This window comes from Mauremys reevesii, linkage group 1 (assembly GCF_016161935.1).
Source record: "Mauremys reevesii isolate NIE-2019 linkage group 1, ASM1616193v1, whole genome shotgun sequence".
In the NCBI taxonomy this organism is placed as follows: domain Eukaryota; kingdom Metazoa; phylum Chordata; order Testudines; family Geoemydidae; genus Mauremys; species Mauremys reevesii.
The window spans coordinates 4,052,134-4,071,285 of NC_052623.1; the positions used below are offsets into that span (position 1 = coordinate 4,052,134).

General features: G+C 44.0%; 1 protein-coding gene across 1 annotated transcript; it reads right to left on the minus strand.

Moving 5' to 3' along the window:
- Positions 1 to 16,220: 16,220 nt before the first annotated feature.
- Positions 16,221 to 17,972, minus strand: LOC120383725 (olfactory receptor 52N4-like). Its single transcript, XM_039501929.1, has 3 exons — positions 17,845 to 17,972; positions 17,268 to 17,754; positions 16,221 to 16,232 (listed from the first exon to the last, which is right to left on the minus strand). Exons 1-3 carry the CDS (start codon positions 17,970 to 17,972, stop codon positions 16,221 to 16,223), a joined length of 627 nt encoding a protein of 208 aa, XP_039357863.1.
- Between the last annotated feature and the right edge of the window lie 1,180 nt (positions 17,973 to 19,152).

Below are 19,152 nucleotides of genomic sequence, written 5' to 3' on the forward strand. Positions count from 1 at the left end.
AGCTGAGATCCCTCTACTCCAGGACTGGAATGGGGGCCGCTGCAGCATGACAACGAGATTACAGTGAGTGGGGCCAAGATGCAGCAGCGGGGCCGACTGGCCAATCCGGAGCGGTGAGGGAAGCCAAGAAGCCGAATAAAAGCAGCTGAGGGTTGGGAGCAGGGTTCTGAGGCAGACGAGTGAGGCTGTGCATCTCATTTGGAATCAGAAGTATGCAATCATGCCGCAGCAAAGTTTTAAATAAAAACAAGCAAAGAGAGGACAATTCTATGTTAAATACAAAGTATTTTAAAAGGGCAAGTTAATAAAGATTTCAGAGGGTTAGGAAACAATAGAAAAACTGATATGGGATTAATTTAAAATAAAAGTCTAGGATTATAATTAATGCCAGTTAACAGTAGGGTTTATGGAAAATCAGTCTTGTCAAATAAATCTGACTTTATCCTTTAATGAGAGGGCACATTTGGTTGATCAAGGAAACCATGCAGATGTAATAAACTTTGATTTCTATGAGGCATTTGATTTAATATTGGAAAATATACCGATTAAAAATGAACACAGTGCAATATCAGTAGAGCATATGTAACATGCATATAAACTGCCTAACGAACCGATCTCAGAAAGCAGTTATCACTGGGCCATTGTCAGTGAATGGGGTGAGTGGGGTTCAGCAGGGATCAGTTCAAGGCCTGATGCTACTCAACATTTCCATCAATGATCTGGATGGAAATAGAAAATCATCGCAAAAAAATCTGCAGATGCCCCAAATATTGGCAGAATGGTCTTTTCAGGATCCCCCCAGTCCATAAGAAAGTGCCCTTGCCTGTGGGTCAGGCCTGCATTCCTGGTTCTGAGAGAATCATTTTGGATTTGACTGTATTAAAACATTTTGTTTGCATGGGTCCAGATCACTAGACGCTTTTCCCGCTGCGCATGGCTTTGGTGAAACTGACTGTGTCCAGTCCTGGGATCCACATTTCAAAAAGGATGTGGAAAAATTGGAGAGGCTACAGAAAAGAGCTGAAAAAATGATTGGAGGCTGGGGAAAAGGCTGGAGAGTGAGGGACTTCATTTATGAAAAAGACAATCAAGTGAAGAATTTCATGGGGAGAAATCAATGGGTAATAATGGTCTCTGTATTCTAGCAGAGAAAGGCAGAGCAAGGCCCAACGGCTGGAGCCTGAAGCCAGAGACATTTTTGTTTGAAATAAGGGCCAAATACCCAGCACTGAGGGTGATTAGTTGTTTGGACACACCCCAAAGAAAAGTGGTGGATTCTCCAACTCACCATAGAATCATAGAATCATAGAATCTCAGGGTTGGAAGGGACCTCAGGAGGGATCTAGTCCAACCCCCTGCTCAAAGCAGGACCAAACCCAACTAAATCATCCCAGCCAGGGCTTTGTCAAGCCTGACCTTAAAAACCTCTAAGGAAGGAGATTCCACTACCTCCCTAGATAACCCATTCCAGTCCTTCACCACCCTACTAGTGAAAAAGTTTTTCCTAATGTCCAACCTAAACCTCCCCCTCTGCAACTTGAGACCATTACTCCTTGTTCTGTCATCTTCTACCACTGAGAACAGTCTAGATCCATCCTCTTTGAAACCCCCTTTCAGGTAGTTGAAAGCAGCTATCAAATCCCCCCTCATTCTTCTCTTCTGCAGACTAAACAATCCCAGTTCCCTCAGCCTCTCCTCATAAGTCATGTGCTCCAGCCCCCTAATAAGTTTTGTTGACTTCCGCTGGACTCTCTCCAATTTATCCATCTCTGCAGATCCAGACTGGATGCTATTCTGGAAGATCTGCTCGAGGCTAGAGTGGTGCTGCTCTAGCACATCAGTGTAGACACTGCTAACACCAATGGCTGGGGTTCTTCCGCCAGTGAGGGCAATCCCACCTCCTCCTAAAATGCAAAAGAAGGAGGAGACAGTTTCTGCATTCACACACAGCTGGCTCCTGAAATCTTTACTCAGTTCTGACTCCAAGTGGGCGTTTCCTCATTGGGGACTGAGGAAAGTATGGGTCACAGCCTCAGAATTTGCCCTTGTCTTGTAATTGTAGTAAAACCTTTCATCCTGAAGGATCCAATGTGCCACTGAAATGCAGCCACCTCAGGTCTGGCAGCCAGTCAGACTGGTGCCCCAGTGAAGGGTGACATTTTGCCATGTGAGAGAGACAAAATTCATTCCCTGTGGCAGGGGCAATGGGCAGTTTAAAGGATGTGAAGAGCGGAAAGGACACAGACTTACTCTCTATCCCATCACATACATGTTACACTGGGTTTGTCGAGCAGGTGAGCTCCTCAGCAAGAGATGGTACCTGTGAATCCTGAGATGGAAGTGTCTCCCTGGGAATCCCCCGCAGGTAGCCGTGTCCCACGCCTGTCTCACCCCAGCATATGTAGCAGCATCCAATGCTGAGGGCCGACACAGGGATGTGCACTGTTTATAATATAGCTCTGTGCAATCCCAGTGGGGTTCACTCAGCCTCTAGGGGATTAGCAGCATCTGGATGTTGTGGAAGTAGAGAAAGAACTGACAGGGATTTCAATGCACGACAGTCTTTGTTAGCAAGAGTCAGGCTGGCGGTAACCCTAATAATGTGAGATTTGTAGAACTGAGGATTGTGTGAAGTGAGTGGGAAAGAACTGTGGGAGAAGTCGTTGCAACCTTGTGTCGATAATAAGGAATGTAAATTGGCGTCTAAATAGAAGTGAGAGAAATAAGATAACAAAATAGCCTATGTATAAACAAAATGCAGCTGTTGCTCATTATTGTAGGTAACAAAAAGTATAAATGCTTGCTGTCATTGTTTACTTGGAGAGAGACTTGCCTAGGAGGGGGAAACCCTGTGCCCTAGCACACTCCCTCCCTCTATGCAATTGTAAAAAGAAAATAAAGTATCTGACTCTGCTGCACCCAACCAAAAAGTGAGAACTAAGTTTTTCTCTGACAATTTGGGGGCTCGTCCAGGATGGCAACGCCTACTGAGACACAGGCTGCTGCTACGGATCCTTCCCCTTCGAACCCCATGGCACCACAAGAAAGGTATGAGACCTTTTGAAATCTCTATTGGGGTATCGGAGGAGGACTGTCCGTGGGGCTGCCTGTCCCTGTTGGGCTCACGCCATCTGAACTTATTGACTGTGCAGCAAGATCAGATGCAGAGCGGTGCTGGGGAACTGTTTCGCCGCCCCCAATAAGGTTAGTTTATGTGGAGCTGGGGACTTAGTTTTGCCACCCCCAATAAGGTTAATGCATAAGGGAAATGCATTAGGTTAATGCACCGATGCTGAGGGGTTTTTACCGCCTCATGTGTATTGAGTCCGGACGTAAGGTATAGATGCATCGTGGTATTTAGAAATAGAGGCCTTGGTGTGTGTACACCAGTGTGAATGGCTGTTACCAGACGACACCCAGAGTTTTCTGCAAAGCAAAAGCTTATGACCAGAAATATTCTAACGCAAGCCCGCTAACTAGAGGATCTGTAGAAGATCCGACCCACGGGGGCTGATTCGGCCTGGCATCGTCCGACAAGGAAGCTACCTGGGTCTAGCAGCGTGTGAATCCATCTTCCCTCCCCCCTTCCTTTCCGTGTTGGCTACTGACAGTCCGATCATCTCACTGGATGCAATAGAGTAAGCGGCGCCGTCTCCCTGAGACTAGCCGACGCTCTTTGCTGAAGGGAGGGGTTGGAGGGTCGTGGGCATCCTCGTTAGCCTCTCCTGTGTGAGTGGCCTGTAGGGAAATATCCTTAGTTTATGTGCCACTAGCGCAGACAGGGCACCCTCCCTGTGTGTGTAGGTGGAAAATGGGGGAGGGACAGTCTAAACATTCCCTCTCACCCCCTAAGGGTACCTCATCATATAACATGTACGTACATTATGGTCCTAAAACCTGCAGGTATTTAGAGAACTGGAATCTTTACATGCATGAAAATCCATCTAAACAATGCCCACTAGAAGATACCTTCAATCTACATAAGATCATACATCTCAGAGGAGGTTTTAATCACCAAAAAAAGCCTCTCTGACAGTGGGAGCAATTTGTCTGTTGAGGAAAGGAACAGGTTAATTTGAAATTCAGCTTGGCCCAGAGATAAAGAGAAAGTTGCTCTGCGTTGAAGGTCAAGAATCAACGCAGACTATGCTAAGTACAAAGAAAAACTGCTTTCGGCCCCAGCTGGCTGTGAAAAAATGTAGACAGAGACAAACCAAAGGCAATACAAGTTACAGGACTGAGATTACGTTTGCAAAGCTTAACTGTCCAGTGAGATCCAACGGTGTGCCTTTGCGACCCCGGAGCCGTTGTGGCTTGGTGACACTGGAGAAGCCACAGGCAGCCGACCTGGACTTGAATCTCTGAAAGAGACGCCGCAGGAGACTCCAGGGTGTAAAAGAACAGCCCTCCCAAGAGCGGAAGCATGTTGGAAATTCAGGGCAATCTGTATACAGGATAATCTCCCATCCACCTCTTCCCCTTCACTGAACATTATACACAGACATGGCCAGTCTGGACGTACGTGTGTGAGTATGAAAGTGGCTTAGGGCTTGGGGCATTAATGTTTTTCCTGAGTGATGTGGGAGCGTTCCCATCCCTCTCTGTTGTTGTTTTATTATTTTATTAATGAAGCTTTAAAATTCAATCATATGGTGTGTTTTCTTTATCTTCCCCCAACAATCTTGTAGTGTTATCCTGATCACCTGATACAAGGGATCGATTGGTAACAGAAATTTGTCACAGTTTGGTGGGCAATTGAGAATGGGGGAGGCCTGCAGAATTTACACCATCTATTTGTTTTACCCTTGTTATTTTATGTTTGCTTTGCTTGGTACTGTTGGTGTTATATGTTGAGGATTGCATGATTAAAGGTGTGCCCATTCTCAGCCGCAGTAAGTCTGAGAATTGGAGAGGGGTTTAGCATTCCTCTCTCCACCCCAGTTGACCAGGAAGGGTGGCAGGTGGATCTACCCCAGCCGTAGCAGGACTGGGCAATAGAGAAGTTGGAGAAAAGGGAAGAGATGTGTACTTGATAACTAGAATTGAGGAATTAAGAGCATAGATCATGAACCAGGCAGCAACTCAAACCTACGCCCAGGGCAAGTTGCAGGCCTTGAGACAGGACTTCCAGATAGAAAAGGAAGCCCTGCCTAAGCAAGTACCAGTTTTTCAGGGACTTGTCAAAATTTAATCAATTGTTCTCAGCATATGCCATAACAGCAGTGTGTTTGCCACAAGAGGAAATTGAATAGTTAAATGCCAATGGGCCATGCATTCTGTCCAGGTGGCAAGCCTCACGAGGGAGACTCGGGTTGCCTTGTGAGTAAGAATGTTTAAGGGAAGAGACCAGGAAGGGTGGGGGCTAGTTGAGAAGCCCTCCCTCCAGCTAAACTAGTAGTGGAGCAAAGCCAGTGTCCATGGAAGGGACGGTTCAGCAAAGAAAGCAGAATTGGCCTGCTGAATCCAAAGTTGTGAGTTCAATCCTTGAGGGGGCCACTTAGGGATCTGGGGCAAAAAAAATCAGTACTTGGTCCTGCTAGTGAAGGCAGTGGGCTGGACTCAATGACCTTTCCAGGCCCCTTCCAGTTCTAGGGGATGGTATATCTCCTATTATTATACATTTTGAGGGCATAGTGGAAGGAAGGAGTAAGTAAGTAAGTATGAGCATGGGGATTTCAGATACCCAGGCCAATACTTGAAATGGTGGTTTTAGTTGATAAAAAGTGGGTGTTGAGAGATAAGCAAGTGATTTAAGGAAGAAGTGAGAAGTTAACTGTGTAGTTGCTGGAGGGAACAGCAGTTGAACTTTGTAAAAATGCTAAAGAGGAAAGTTCTTGGTGTCTTTGAAATGTTTTGTAAATAAATCCAGGCAAGAAATTATTTTATTGCAATCATTTGACTATGAACAATTGAGTCAAATTAGCTAAAGAAATGTATACAGTGTTATGTAATTGAAGCCTATTAGGCTCTAAGGGGCTACAATAAGTAGTGTTTTCTTTCAGATCCTTGTGTGTTTAAAGCAAGAGTTAGAAGTAAAAAGCCATCAAAATTCTGGTAAAGTTAATTGTGTCCCTTTTCAAATAAGAATCTTTAAGCTGTGGATAGCTTTGGATCCAGAAGCAAGGCAGAAAGCATCTGTAATAATGCAAATTATCTAATTGATAAGGTAGGAGCCACTAAAACCTGGGCTGCCTATGAAACAAATACAAGAAAAATGGGGTAATTCCTCTGTTTTGCCTGAAATCAACAAGGATATTTGTATATTTTAAGCAATGATTGACTGCCCCAAAGAGTAGACCTCGTTTTTTGTCTTTCAGATAATCAGAGAAAACTGATGCCAACTGAACAGCATTCAACGTACCATGCATTTACTGGCACAATAGGAATTATGTTTTGTGTTCTAAGTCCTGTCTTGTAGTATTTGTCTCGTGGCCAGAACTGTTGTGTTTAAGAATATAAGAACATAAGAACAGCCGTATCGGGTCCCACCAAAGGTCCATCTAGCCCAGTATCCGTCTACCGACAGTGGCCAATGCCAGGTACCACAGAGGGAGTGAACCTAACAGGCCATGATCAAGAGATCTCTCTCCTGCCATCCATATCCATCCTCTGTCGGACAGAGGCCAGGGACACCATACTTACCCATCCTAGCTAATAGCCATTTATGGACTTAGCCACCATGAATTTATCCAGTTCCCTTTTAAACATTGTCATAGTCCTAGCCTTCCCAACCTCCTTAGTTAAGGAGTTCCACAGGTTGACTGTGCACTGCGTGAAGAAGAACTTCCGTTTATTTGTTTTAAAACTGCTGCCTATTAATTTCATTTGGTGACCCCCTAGTTCTTATATTATGGGAATAAGTAAATAACTTAAATACAATTTTTATACTTTCATCGGATAGTCTAGTTTAAAATCAAACAGAAGGGTTACATTAAAATGCTTGTCCTGGCTTGTTGCTCCAAAGCTCTATAATAAAGTTATTTTACTGGAAAGGTATATGTGGCATACACTGAATAATACGAATAATGTACTGTATAATGGCAATATGTATGTGTTTGTGGTTGCAAAATGGTGTATTAGTAAAGAGTGGAAGTTTCCTTTGTAGGTTAAAAGAAGCCGAGAAGGGGAGAAAGAAAAAGAACAGAATGAATTAACTGAAAAAAATAGCTAGCAAGCTCAGTCCAAAGATAAGATGCTGGCCCTAGTCAAGGGCACTGCTCACAGATAAGCCTTGGCTGACAACCAAGAAATGGGGGGGCTTGAATGTGCCCAAGCAGCTATGAGATCTGCAAAACACTGCCAGGCACTAATGAAACGTGTTAGGTTTCTTTTCTCACAGGTAAAGAAGCGTTACCCAAAGACCCTAGCAGCTCTGCCACTCCTTGGAACCAGGAGACTGAATCTATCTAAAGATCCATCAGCGAAAGACTGCTCTGGCTCCATGTTGGAAAGGCCCTTTCTGAGTCCTGTTAACCACCAACACTGCCATGAAATGCCAAGGACTGACTGCCTGGACCCATGATTCTCACTGAAAAAAGACCCCTCCACCTTGGGAGGATTCTCCGACTGATGATCAGCATATTTCTCCTTCTAGCTCCACTGTGCCTTCTGGACAGCAGGGAAAAAGGACAAGGTGAAGTGCTAGTAACCTCTCCCTTCTCCACTGACAGACCTACTGTGCCTTTGGATTTTTCTAAAAGAATCAAAACCATTACAGGGTGATGTGCTGGTAACCTCTCCCCTGTAGGATGCTGAATCACAACTGCTTTAGGACAGAAGAAGGAACACTCGCTCCACTGAAATTGTCAAAGTCCAGGAATTCCTGACTAGAAAGGACATAAAGAACTGACCCTGGTGAAGAAACAAAGAATTATACAATGGCAGGAAGAAATCTGTGAGACCCATGCTTGGGAATGTGGTATTGATTGGATGTTGGAGTTTATTCTACAGGCCTTGCCCTATGGTTTGGATAAATCCTTCAGCATGTATTGCTCTCCCTAATTGGATTTTAAATGACAAGTACCAAAGGCACCTTGTTGCCACTGCCCCTGCCATGTCCTCCATTACACTATTACTCCTGTAATACATCCAAATACAGACAATGCCATATATCTGATAAAAACAATGACCAAGGCCTTCCACTTCAGTGATTTATTTAAAAATTATTTGGGGAAAAAATATGTTTAAAGTTCAGGATATCCCATATAAGCGAACAATTGAGTGGAGAATAAATGGATCAGTGGAAATAGAAATCTATGATATCACTACAAATGAACCCCAAGAATCTGTAATTGAAATTGATGGGTTCCATAGTGAAGTAGATACGATGGCTGTTCCTGGAGTTTGCAATGTGTTACATGAAAGAGGCCCTTATTGTTGTTTGGTTACCCAATTAGTGAATAATCAAACGAATACCCAAAGAGTTTGTTCTGCCACAGGAAATTGTACCTGTATTGAAACCATTCCAGTGACTAATAATGTAACCTGTACAGTATATAAAGGTGTACAACCAACAGATGTGGTATAGTCCTACACCAAAGAGAGATGTATTAGGGTATCGATAGACTGTGATTAATACAACACTAGGGACTGTTAAGGTTACATTGCCCTTATCTAATTTCCAAATCACCTCTACATACCCAAATAGCTCACAAGGGGCTGCCATTAGAGTAGCACAAGAGAGGACCTGGGTTATTTTCTCTGGAAGAAGAGGGACTTGACCAGATTCCTATGGGATGGAGCCAATAGTGCAGCAGCCATTTGGAATATTTTTAAGAACCAAGAACATGATGAGAAATTGGGCAACTAGAAAAGGCCACTGGCCTTATTACTGGGGCACAGCTAACCCAAGTACAGGCAGGAGTTGGTGAGTTACAGGTCATTTCCGCCCTTAGTTCTATGACCCAGAAGTTGCTGACAGAGATGGTATTGAATATCACTGAGGCTGGGAAGGCATTGCAGTGGGATCTAGCATGTTCACAAATTCATGATTTCCTGAATGACCAGCTGATGGCCATTCGGAATGATCTTGAGCACCAGGCTTGGCCCACTGACGTTACAGACACATCAGGAACCATCTGATTGGTGGCCATGGAGACCTGCTTGGACACTTTCTGGGTGGTGTGCGGACATTCACAGTGCTCCTTCCAAGCATATGGACCAGTTAGGGGGGTGTGGGCTCCCGCATACCGAATCCTGGATTATTCACCGTGACATCTGGGAGATTAGACCACCTGGTATGCCTAGCCAATTTGTAGTCAGTGCCCCTAGAATAACACCCGACATTTGGATAGGAATAGGGAGTCAATGGACATTCTGGCCGTTAGAACCCCTAGAGCTTCAGCGTATCCATAAACTGAAGCTGGGGAAGTTGTCACTGTTCATGACAAAATTTTGCTGGCAGGGTAGAGGACAAGGAACTACCCTGACAGGACATCTACGTTTTCAAGCTAATGACAGTTGTGTGTATGTTCAAACCAGTAGCCCTTAGGTTCCAGATACCCTTTAATTGGACTAGTTTAGTACCTGAATGATTTCAAGATTTGCTTTCATTGTTACCAGAGATTCAAAGAATCTCTGAAGTACAAGAGCAAATTCATATGCTTCAAAATATATATCAAGTTGAAAAGAATGCCTTTCATACAGCTTTTAGAGTGTCTACTTTACATACTAAGTATGATGTATTGTGCTTTGTCACTAAAACTGTACAACAACCCCATCATATTATTATTATAGGAATGTGATTTCTGTATTATTCTTACTTAGTTTAGGATTATGTTGTTCTGATAAAGGACGTGATAATATTAATACCTTTCATGTCCAGGCTAATCATGCATTGTCATTACATCCAATCAAAACCCCTAAGGTTGAAACATCTGATGTAGAATCTGAAATCCATGGCTTAAGGCATGGAGGTTTAGAGATGTTAGTTGTACTAGAAGTACAAACGAGGCGGGGAGGGGTTGTGGAAGTAGAGCAAGAACTGACAGGGATTTCAATGCATGACAGTCTCTGTTAGCAAGAGTCAGGCTAGCGGTAACCCTAATAACGCAAGATTTGTAGAAGCGAGGATTGTGTGAAGCGAGTGGGTAAGAGCTCTGGGAGAAGTCATTGCGACCTTGTGTCGATAATAAGGAATGTAAATTGGCGTCTAAATAGAAGTGAGAGAAATAAGATAACAAAATAGGCTATGTATAAACAAAATGCAGCTGTTGCACATTATTGTAGGTAACAAAAAGTATAAATTCTTGCTGTCATTGTTTACTTGGAGAGAGACCAGCCTAGGAAGGAGAAACCTTGTGTCCTAGTGCACTCCCTCCCTTTATACAAGTGTAAAGAGAAAATAAAGTATCTGACTCTGCTGCACTCAACCAAAAAGTGAGAACTAAGTTTTTCTCCGACAATGTAAACAGGCTGGAGACAAGCCTGTCTGCGCATTTGTGTTATTCTTCCAGCTCTAGAAGTAAATAGTAATTACGGGCAGGGGCGGCTCCAGGCCTCAGCATGCCAAGCGCGTGCTTGGGGTGGCAAGCCACTGGGGGCGCTCTGCCGGTCACTGCAAGGGCAGCAGGCAGGCTGCCTTCAGCGGCTTGCCTGCGGAGGGTCCGCTGGTCCCATGGCTTCGGCAAAGGCAGCCTGCCTGCCGTGCTTGGGGCGGCAAAATGCCTAGAGCCGCCCCTGATTAAGGGGCCTTCCCAAAGGGAAATGAGAAATCTGGGGCTCTGCACTTTGTACAGAGGGGAATTGTCTCCTCTGTGTATTTTTTTATATATATTTTAAAAATTCTACTTGATTATGAAGAATTAGGGATAATGCCAAAACTCCATAGCATGTAACACCCTGTAAATGGGTTTGTTGCTAAGGGATTAGAGATCAGTAATTCTCATCAGTAGCTATCATCAGACTGTGCAGCATATTTCGTGGAAGGACCTTGAAAACACCAAGCAAAGAAAAGTCACTATGAACATATCCCCATTATACAGATCGGTAAACTGAGGGAACAAGTGGCAGGATGACAGAACCCAGGAGTCCTGATTTCCCTGCCATAATGATGGCCTCTCCCTCACACCAAGAGGGAAATGGACTCCCACTCTGGCATGGCCTGTCTGTTGGGTGGATGCAGGGGAAAGGCTGGAAAAGGGAGCCTGAGCCTTGTCCATCCTCTCAAGGTGAATCTGAGGTTTCCAGAACTAGCTGGAATTTGTGAGGCTTCACCCTCCCCACAAAGCTGCCCTTGAACAAGGGTGGCCCTGCAGACAGGCTAGAGACTGGATTAGTGTTTGCAATGGTTTTGTTCTCTCCCTTTCAGTTCATTTCCTCTCATCTCTCCCAGGTTGAACTGAAATATAATGTTCCAGGACTGCCCCAGCTGGACGGTGCTTGAATTCACATAGTTGAACTCGATACCTGCTCATCTGGCTAATTGAGAGTATTTCTCTGGTGGAGAACATCTGGGATTTTAAGCACTGGAATGAGGCTGAATAAATTCTCCTGTCTGATCCCAACGGGGCACTGTGTCCACCAGTATTGAAGTTACTAAAACTCTATAGCTGGCAAATATGGTTTAATCTTCCTCTGTAGCTAATGGCAAAGGGGGAGTGGGGCTATTGACTGGATTATTGTGTTTATCATTTATGGTTATTATTTCTATTGTGGAAGCCTCCAGAGGTATGCGTTCGGGGGAACCAGATTGGGGTTAGCGAGAACAGGCCATTGAGTGGTGGCATCACCGGACACAGAGCTGGAGCGCAGGGCTCTCTGTTAGCTTTTGTAACTCTGCTTTAGTTCTACATGGTTTCTGTAAAGGGAAATCGTGTCTTACTAATCTATTAGAGTTCTTTGAAGGGGTCAACAAACATGTGGACAAGGGGGATCCGGTGGACATAGTGTACTTAGATTTCCAGAAAGCCTTTGACAAGGTCCCTCACCAAAGGCTCTTACGTAAATTAAGCTGTCATGGGATAAAAGGAAAGGTCCTTTCATGGATTGAGAACTGGTTAAAGGACAGGGAACAAAGGGTAGGAATTAATGGTAAATTCTCAGAATGGAGAGGGGTAACTAGTGGTGTTCCCCAAGGGTCAGTCCTCGAACCAATCCTATTCAATTTATTCATAAATGATCTGGAGAAAGGGGTAAACAGTGAGGTGGCAAAGTTTGCAGATGATACTAAACTACTCAAGATAGTTAAGACCAAAGCAGATTATGAAGAACTTCAAAAAGATCTCACAAAACTAAGTGATTGGGCAACAAAATGGCAAATGAAATTTAATGTGGATAAATGTAAAGTAATGCACATTGGAAAAAATAACCCCAACTATACATACAACATGATGGGGGGTATGGAAAAAACACCCTCAAGACCAAGAAAAGGGCCATTGTGGACAGCATTTTATGAGTGGGACATGCTTGTTGTGGGTGGTTTAATTATGGCAGCAGGAGAGCTCTACATGGCAGACCTTACAGCGGCGCAGGGGCAGCGATACAGCTGTCCTGCTGTAAGGTGTGTAGTGTAGACGTGGTCTCAGGCAGGCAGAGGGGGCAGGTTATTTCACACTTGTGCAGAAATTTGAAGAGCCTTGAGTACCGCAAAAGAGAAAAACATTCCAAGGGTAAAGGTTTCAGCTGAAAAAAAAAAGGGAAGGTGAGTCCTTTGGAGAATTCCTAACAAGTGGAAACGGAGAAGATCTTTCTCTTCTGGGGAACTTTCCAGGTTTCTACACTACCCCATGGAATTGGTTATTGAAAGGATCAGAGACCTCGCTCCCAGTCCCTTTACCTACAGTCCTGGATGACCCTGAGGACTCCCCTTCCACTCTCTTATGTGGCAGAATCCTCATAATCCTGACAAGGCTGGGCCCAGGATTCAACCACTGGCCTTGTCATGCTCATTTAGGACAAGAGTTAGGGTGCTCTGGGGTGCTCTCTCTGCTCTGGAGACTTCTCTGACCCACTGATCATCGCATATATCGACAGACCTTTTGTCACAGGACATCAATCACCATCAACATCTTCATGGCAAATCCCAATGGAACAGAACCTCCTTGCCACCCGAGTGCTGCCTGGATTGGTCTCTGGTTAAGAGATTTTGGTTGTGATCTTTTGTAGTGATAATCAAGATAGCCCATTTCAGACAGTTTGACAAATGGGAAATCTTGATAATCACTAGAAACATTTTTTCTCCTGCTGACAATAGTTCATCTTAATTAATTAGCCTTTTAGAGTTGGTAGGACAACTCCCACCTTTTCATGTTCTCTGTATGTATCTATATCTCCTCATTATATGGTCCATTCTATGCATCCAGTGAAGTAGACTGTAGCCCACAAAAGTTTACACTTTGGTTCAATCTGTTTCCAGTTTCTCTTTTTTCATGATTGTTAAAGGAAAGAGGCCCAGGCCTGGTAAAAAAGTTGGTCTGTGACACATGGCCAGAATGGGTCAAGCAGCTTGAAGGTTAATGTCACCAGATTCAGAGCCATGTTAGAAAGTATGCACATGGGAGTTAGGGCCATTCCGTGGGACATAGGCTAGAGCTGTGAAATGTGGACTTGTATTGTTAAAGAATTGGACGGAGACCGTGACTGTGGTAGTCTATGTTTGCCTAGAGCTTGTTAGAGTTAACAATGTAAGCCAATGATTTCTACACGAGGGTATTCAGATAATTCAGAGATCAAAAGGAAATATTATTAGCTGAATCGTTGGTGTAGTAATACCATTTCTATATGTCTCTTTGAAGTTTCTGGTTAATCATGTACAAACGGCCTAATTGATAATTACCTTATCTTAATCAGGTAGTTAATTACCAGTGATAATTAGGAAATAGAAATTTACTTCAAAAGTATATTGTCCATCCCAGGAACTGTCTAAAGGGCTCTTGTAACATGATGCTTTTTACCTCAATCCTGCTTAAGCTTCATCAGATTTCCAATTACTCCCTGGCCATACCTGGTATTCTCATCATCTCTACTATGAAATTGACTTTAGAACTTTAGAACATAAGAACATAAGAACGGCCATACTGGGTCAGATCAAAGGTCCATCTTGTTCAGTCTCCTGTCTTCCGACTGTGGCAGTGCCAGCTGCCCCAGAGGGAATGAACAGAACAGGGAATCACCAAGTGATCCAACCCTGTCACTCATTCCAAGCTTCTGGCAGACAGAAGCTAGGGACACCATCCCTACCCATTCTGGCTAACAGCCATTGATGGACCTGTCCTCCATGAATTTATCTAGTTCTTTTTTGAACCCCGTTAGAGTCTTGGTCTTCACAATATCCTCTGGCAAGGAGTTCTACAGGTTGCCTGGAAAGAAATACTTCCTTTGGCTTGTTTTAAACCCGATGCCTATTGATTTCAGTTGGTGACCCTGAGTTCATGTGTAATGAAGAGTAATAAACAACACTTGCTTATCTACTTTCTCTACACCAGTCATGATTTTATAGACCTCAGTCATATCTCCCCTTAGCTGTCTCTTGTCCAGGTTGAAAAGACCCAGTCTTACTAATTTATCTTCATACAGAAGCCATTCCATATCTCTAATCATTTATGTTGCCTTTTTCTGAACCTTTTCCAATTACAATATATCTTTTTCGAGATGAGGCAACTACATCTGCATGCAGTATTCAAAATGTGGGCGCAACATGGATTTATATACAGATTGATTACCTCCATTCATGTCTGTATGTAAAATGATCGTTTCACCAATACTCGGTCACTTTTCTTTTCAATAAATTTTAGTTTAATTAATAAAAAATGGGCAGAAACTGTGTATTTGGGTAGGAGCTGAAATATTCATTGACCTGGGAGGTAATGTGTCCAATCCTTTAGGATCAGTAGAACTGTTTTATATGAGGAAGAAGATTTTCAATACTCATCATCGTACTTGACTTGGCTGTGTGGGTGGCAGCCCAAGGTTGGGTGGCTTTAAGGGACCAGTGTTTTAACTTCCGTGTAAATCATTGTGAAACATTTGTTCTTGCTGGGTGGCCAAATCTAAGTATTGGAATAACTACCCATTCTGGGGATTGTCAGCCGCATTCTTTGCAGTTTGCCTTTATTGAACAATCTCAGTTTGGAGTCCCCTGTCACCCCAGTCACAGGTTGCTAAAACAATTCCTCTATCTTAGGCAGCACAAGAGGTACCCAGATCCAGATAAACACAATATAACATCTTCCCTCCATTTTCTACCTCAGTCATTATAAACATGTACGAACGGCCAGACTGGGTCACACCAAAGGTCCATCTAGTCCAGTATCCTGTCTTCCAACAGCGGCCAATGCCAGGTGCTTTGGAGGGAACGAACAGAACAGCTAATCATCAAGTGATCCATCCCCCATCACCCATTTGCAGCTTCTGGCAAACAGAGTTTGGGACATCACCCCTGCCCATCCTGGAAAATAGCCATTGATGGACCTATCGTCCATGAATTTATCTAATACTTTTTTGAACCCTGTTATAGTATTGGATTTCAGAACATCCTCTGGCAAAGAGTTCCATGGGTTAACTTTGAGTTGTGCGTATCATTCCTTTGCTGTCTTTTAAACCAGTGGCCGATTAATTGTATTAATATATAAACATATCATATTGCTTCTATATAAGTCCATGGTGCATCCACATATTTAATACTGCATGCAGATCTGCTAGCCCAACCTGAAAACAAAGTATATTAGAATAGGCAAAGTTACAGAAAAAGGCAACAAAATGATTAGGAGTATGGAACAGCTTCCAAAAGGAGAAAGATTAATATGACTGGGGGGGGCAGGGTATGAGAGAATGGTGGGGAAAAATTGAATAAGAAAATGTTATTTATTCCTTCAAATAATACTACAACTGGAGGTTACCCAAGGAAATTAATAGGCAGCAGATTTAAACCAAACAAAAGGAAGTATTTCTTCATAGTGAACAAGTGGAAGTCCTTGCCAGATGATGTAGTGACGGCCAAGACTATGGTCATGTCTACACTTACCTCCGGAGCTATCGATCTACTGGAGGTCAATTTATTGCTTTTTGTGAAGACGTGAGAAATCGGCCACCAAATGCTCTCCCATCGACTCCGATACTCCACTGGAGCGAAAAGCATGGGCGGAGTCGACAGGGGAGCAGCAACAGTCGACCTGCTGCGCTAAGTAGCTCTAAGGACGTTGACTTCAGCTACACTATTTTAGTAGCTGAAGTTGCAGAATTTACTCCAACTTAGCTGACACCCCCCCAGTGTAGATCAGGTCTCAAAAAGACTTCTGAAAAGATAAGTTCATGCAGGATGGGTCAATCAGTGGCTATTTGACAGGATGGGCAGGGATGGTGTCCTTAGCTTCTGTTTACGAGAAGCTGGGATTGAATGACAGGGGATGGATCCCTTCATGATTCCCTGTTCTGTTCATTCTCTCTGGGGCTCCTGGCATTGGCGACTATCAGAAGAGAGGATAGTTGGCTAGATGGACAATTGGTGTTACCCAATATGGCTATTCTGATGTTCTTATATAGACCCCAGATGTATTTGCCTCTTGCTGTAACCCACTACACCCCACTCCCCTCCCAGAGCTGAGATAGAACCCAGGAGTCCTGATGGGGTTTCTCTCTGTACACAAGTAACAAAATAAGAACGTACATTAACATTTTAAACCTTACCAGTGTCCCTTAACTGCTTTACCATAAGATGGCAGAATTTGCATTAGAGCTGAGTGGGTCAAATATTTCTTTAATTTTCTTTCTTCCATAGAGTGCTCCTTTAATTGCTCAGTTATCTGCCAAAATACTCATGTTTTTAGGAGCCTAAGTAACCCCGGAATCACAGTTAAACTTCCCTCCTCCCCAAAATATCCTGAAATGGCTCCCTTACTGGCTGTGGAAGTTGGAGGGAGGGACATGGAGATGATCCAGCAAGTGACAAGGGAGGGGAAGAGACGAGAGGATCGAGCGATAGAGAGGGCCTGCAGGGAAGAGGCAGAACAGGCATGTGGCCATCTTGGAAGGAGTGGCAAAGGGGAGGTCTTGAGGGTCCAGTTACAAGCAATAAGAAAGGTGACAACTTCATGAGTTGTGCATAGACCGATTCCCCAGATTGTCATGCTAACACAGCACCGTACATTCAGTAAAGTGTTTAATGCCCTTTGACAGCCCAGTAAGTGATTCAGGGAAGAGGGCCCAGGACTATGTCACCAACCAGCTCTGCACGGAGCTCGGTCTGAAAATCTGAGCACCAGGAGGGAACTTTAGGTTCTTCTAGGAGTAAATAGTGAGAGCAGCCTGTCCCGGATCTGTTTGGTCCTCACCCCGTAGATGATGGGGTGTAGCATGGAGGGCACCAGAAGGTACACGTTGGCCACGAGAATGAGCAAATACAGGGGCATAGTGTTATCAAACCGGTGCATGACAAAGGAGAAGACAAATGTTATGTAAGAGGTAAAAACGGCACAGAGGTGGGAGCTGCAGGTCTCAAAAGTCTTGAGCCGGGCTTCCTTTGTGGGAAGGCTATAGATAGCCCTGAGGATCAGGATATAGGACACAGCAATAAAGAACACATCCATACCTGGAGCAAAGACTGTCACAGAGAGGCTGTAGTTAGTACTGAGGAGGATGTCGGTGCAGGCCAGATTCACCACAGATATGTGCTTGCAGTACGTGTGGGGGATGATGTTGGTCTTGCAATATGGCCACCGACTCGCCAACAAAGGATATGGCAGTATGAGTAAGCAGCCACGCAGCACCAAGGCCAGGCCAATCCTCACCACCACACGGTTTGTCAGGATGGTGGAATGTCTCAGAGGATTGCAGATGGCCACATAGCGATCAAAAGCCATGGCCACAAAAATCCCTGATTCCATTGTTGCAAAGCAGTTAATGAAGTACATCTGGATGAGGCACGCACTGAAATCGATCTCTCTGGAATTGAACCAGAAGATGCTCAGCATTTTAGGCAGGATGGACGTAGACAGGCTCAGGTCGGTGATGGCCAGCATGCAGAGGAAATAGTACATGGGCTTATGGAGGCTCCGCTCCCTCTTTACAATGAACAGGATGGTGAAGTTCCCCAAGATGGCTATGGCGTACATGGTGCAGAAAGGGATGGAGATCCAGACATGGGCCCTTTCCAGGCCAGGAATGCCAAGTAGGATGAATGTGGAGGGGTTGGTGAAGTCAGTTGTGTTGGAATCTGACATAGAGTAGGGGAGAAGGTGTCCAGCTCTGAATCAGAATGGTGTCTCCTGTATGTACCATATGTTTTATTGACTTCCTGTATGTGCCCAGGCTCTCAGGTGATGGTCACAGTAGAAAGGCCTGGATGGAGAAACAATGTTAATATTAGACACTACATGCACTACTGAACAGTGTTGTCATGCGTGAAGCAGATTGGTGGCTCTTCAGACACTGAAATTATTTTTATTATTCAGAGAAATTAATTCTGGACAACTGACCCTACTAATGCCAATTCCACACAAGATGGTGCTCCATGCATCAATCATTCTCACACATTATGATGTGGGAAACCTTAATAGGCACCCACAGCAAACAGGATTGTGGATACTGGGTTAAACCTCATCATTCCTTAATGCAATGAAATCCAGGCCTGCGAATCCATACTGTAGGGATTTCCCCATTAACATGGTTGCTAAACATCTGAGATTGGAAAATAACCAAATCTTTGTTTAGTCATGTGGCAGGGGAAACATCCCAGGTAGAAAACACCTCAGGGAAAAGACCTGGGCTCCACGGAAACACCGGCTCATTCCCAGTAGTGGGCAAAACAAAGACAATGTTCGGATGCCTAAGGAATGGGATGGACACTAACCTGCTCTGCACACGCACTCCGTTTTTTTCTCCCAATCTCTATAAAGAATAGAGCAGCTCAAAAGAGAGTTTCTGATACAGTCTATGAGAATGGGGGTGACTATCCTAGTGCAGCATACTGAAAATCTGGGACAGTTTAGTTTAGAGAAGAGACAAACAAGGGAGCATATGATAGAGGAGAAGAAAATAAAGAATGGAGCTTATTACATTCCAATGGACAAAAAGAGAACAGTTCCCAAGCAATAATATCTATAGACGCTTTGTGTTTTAAAAGTATTTCCCCTAAAATGAGGCAAATTATGAGCGAAACGGATTTTGGGGGAGGGGGAAATGGAGACAGAAAAATGGAAATGAAAGTTATGAGTTTGT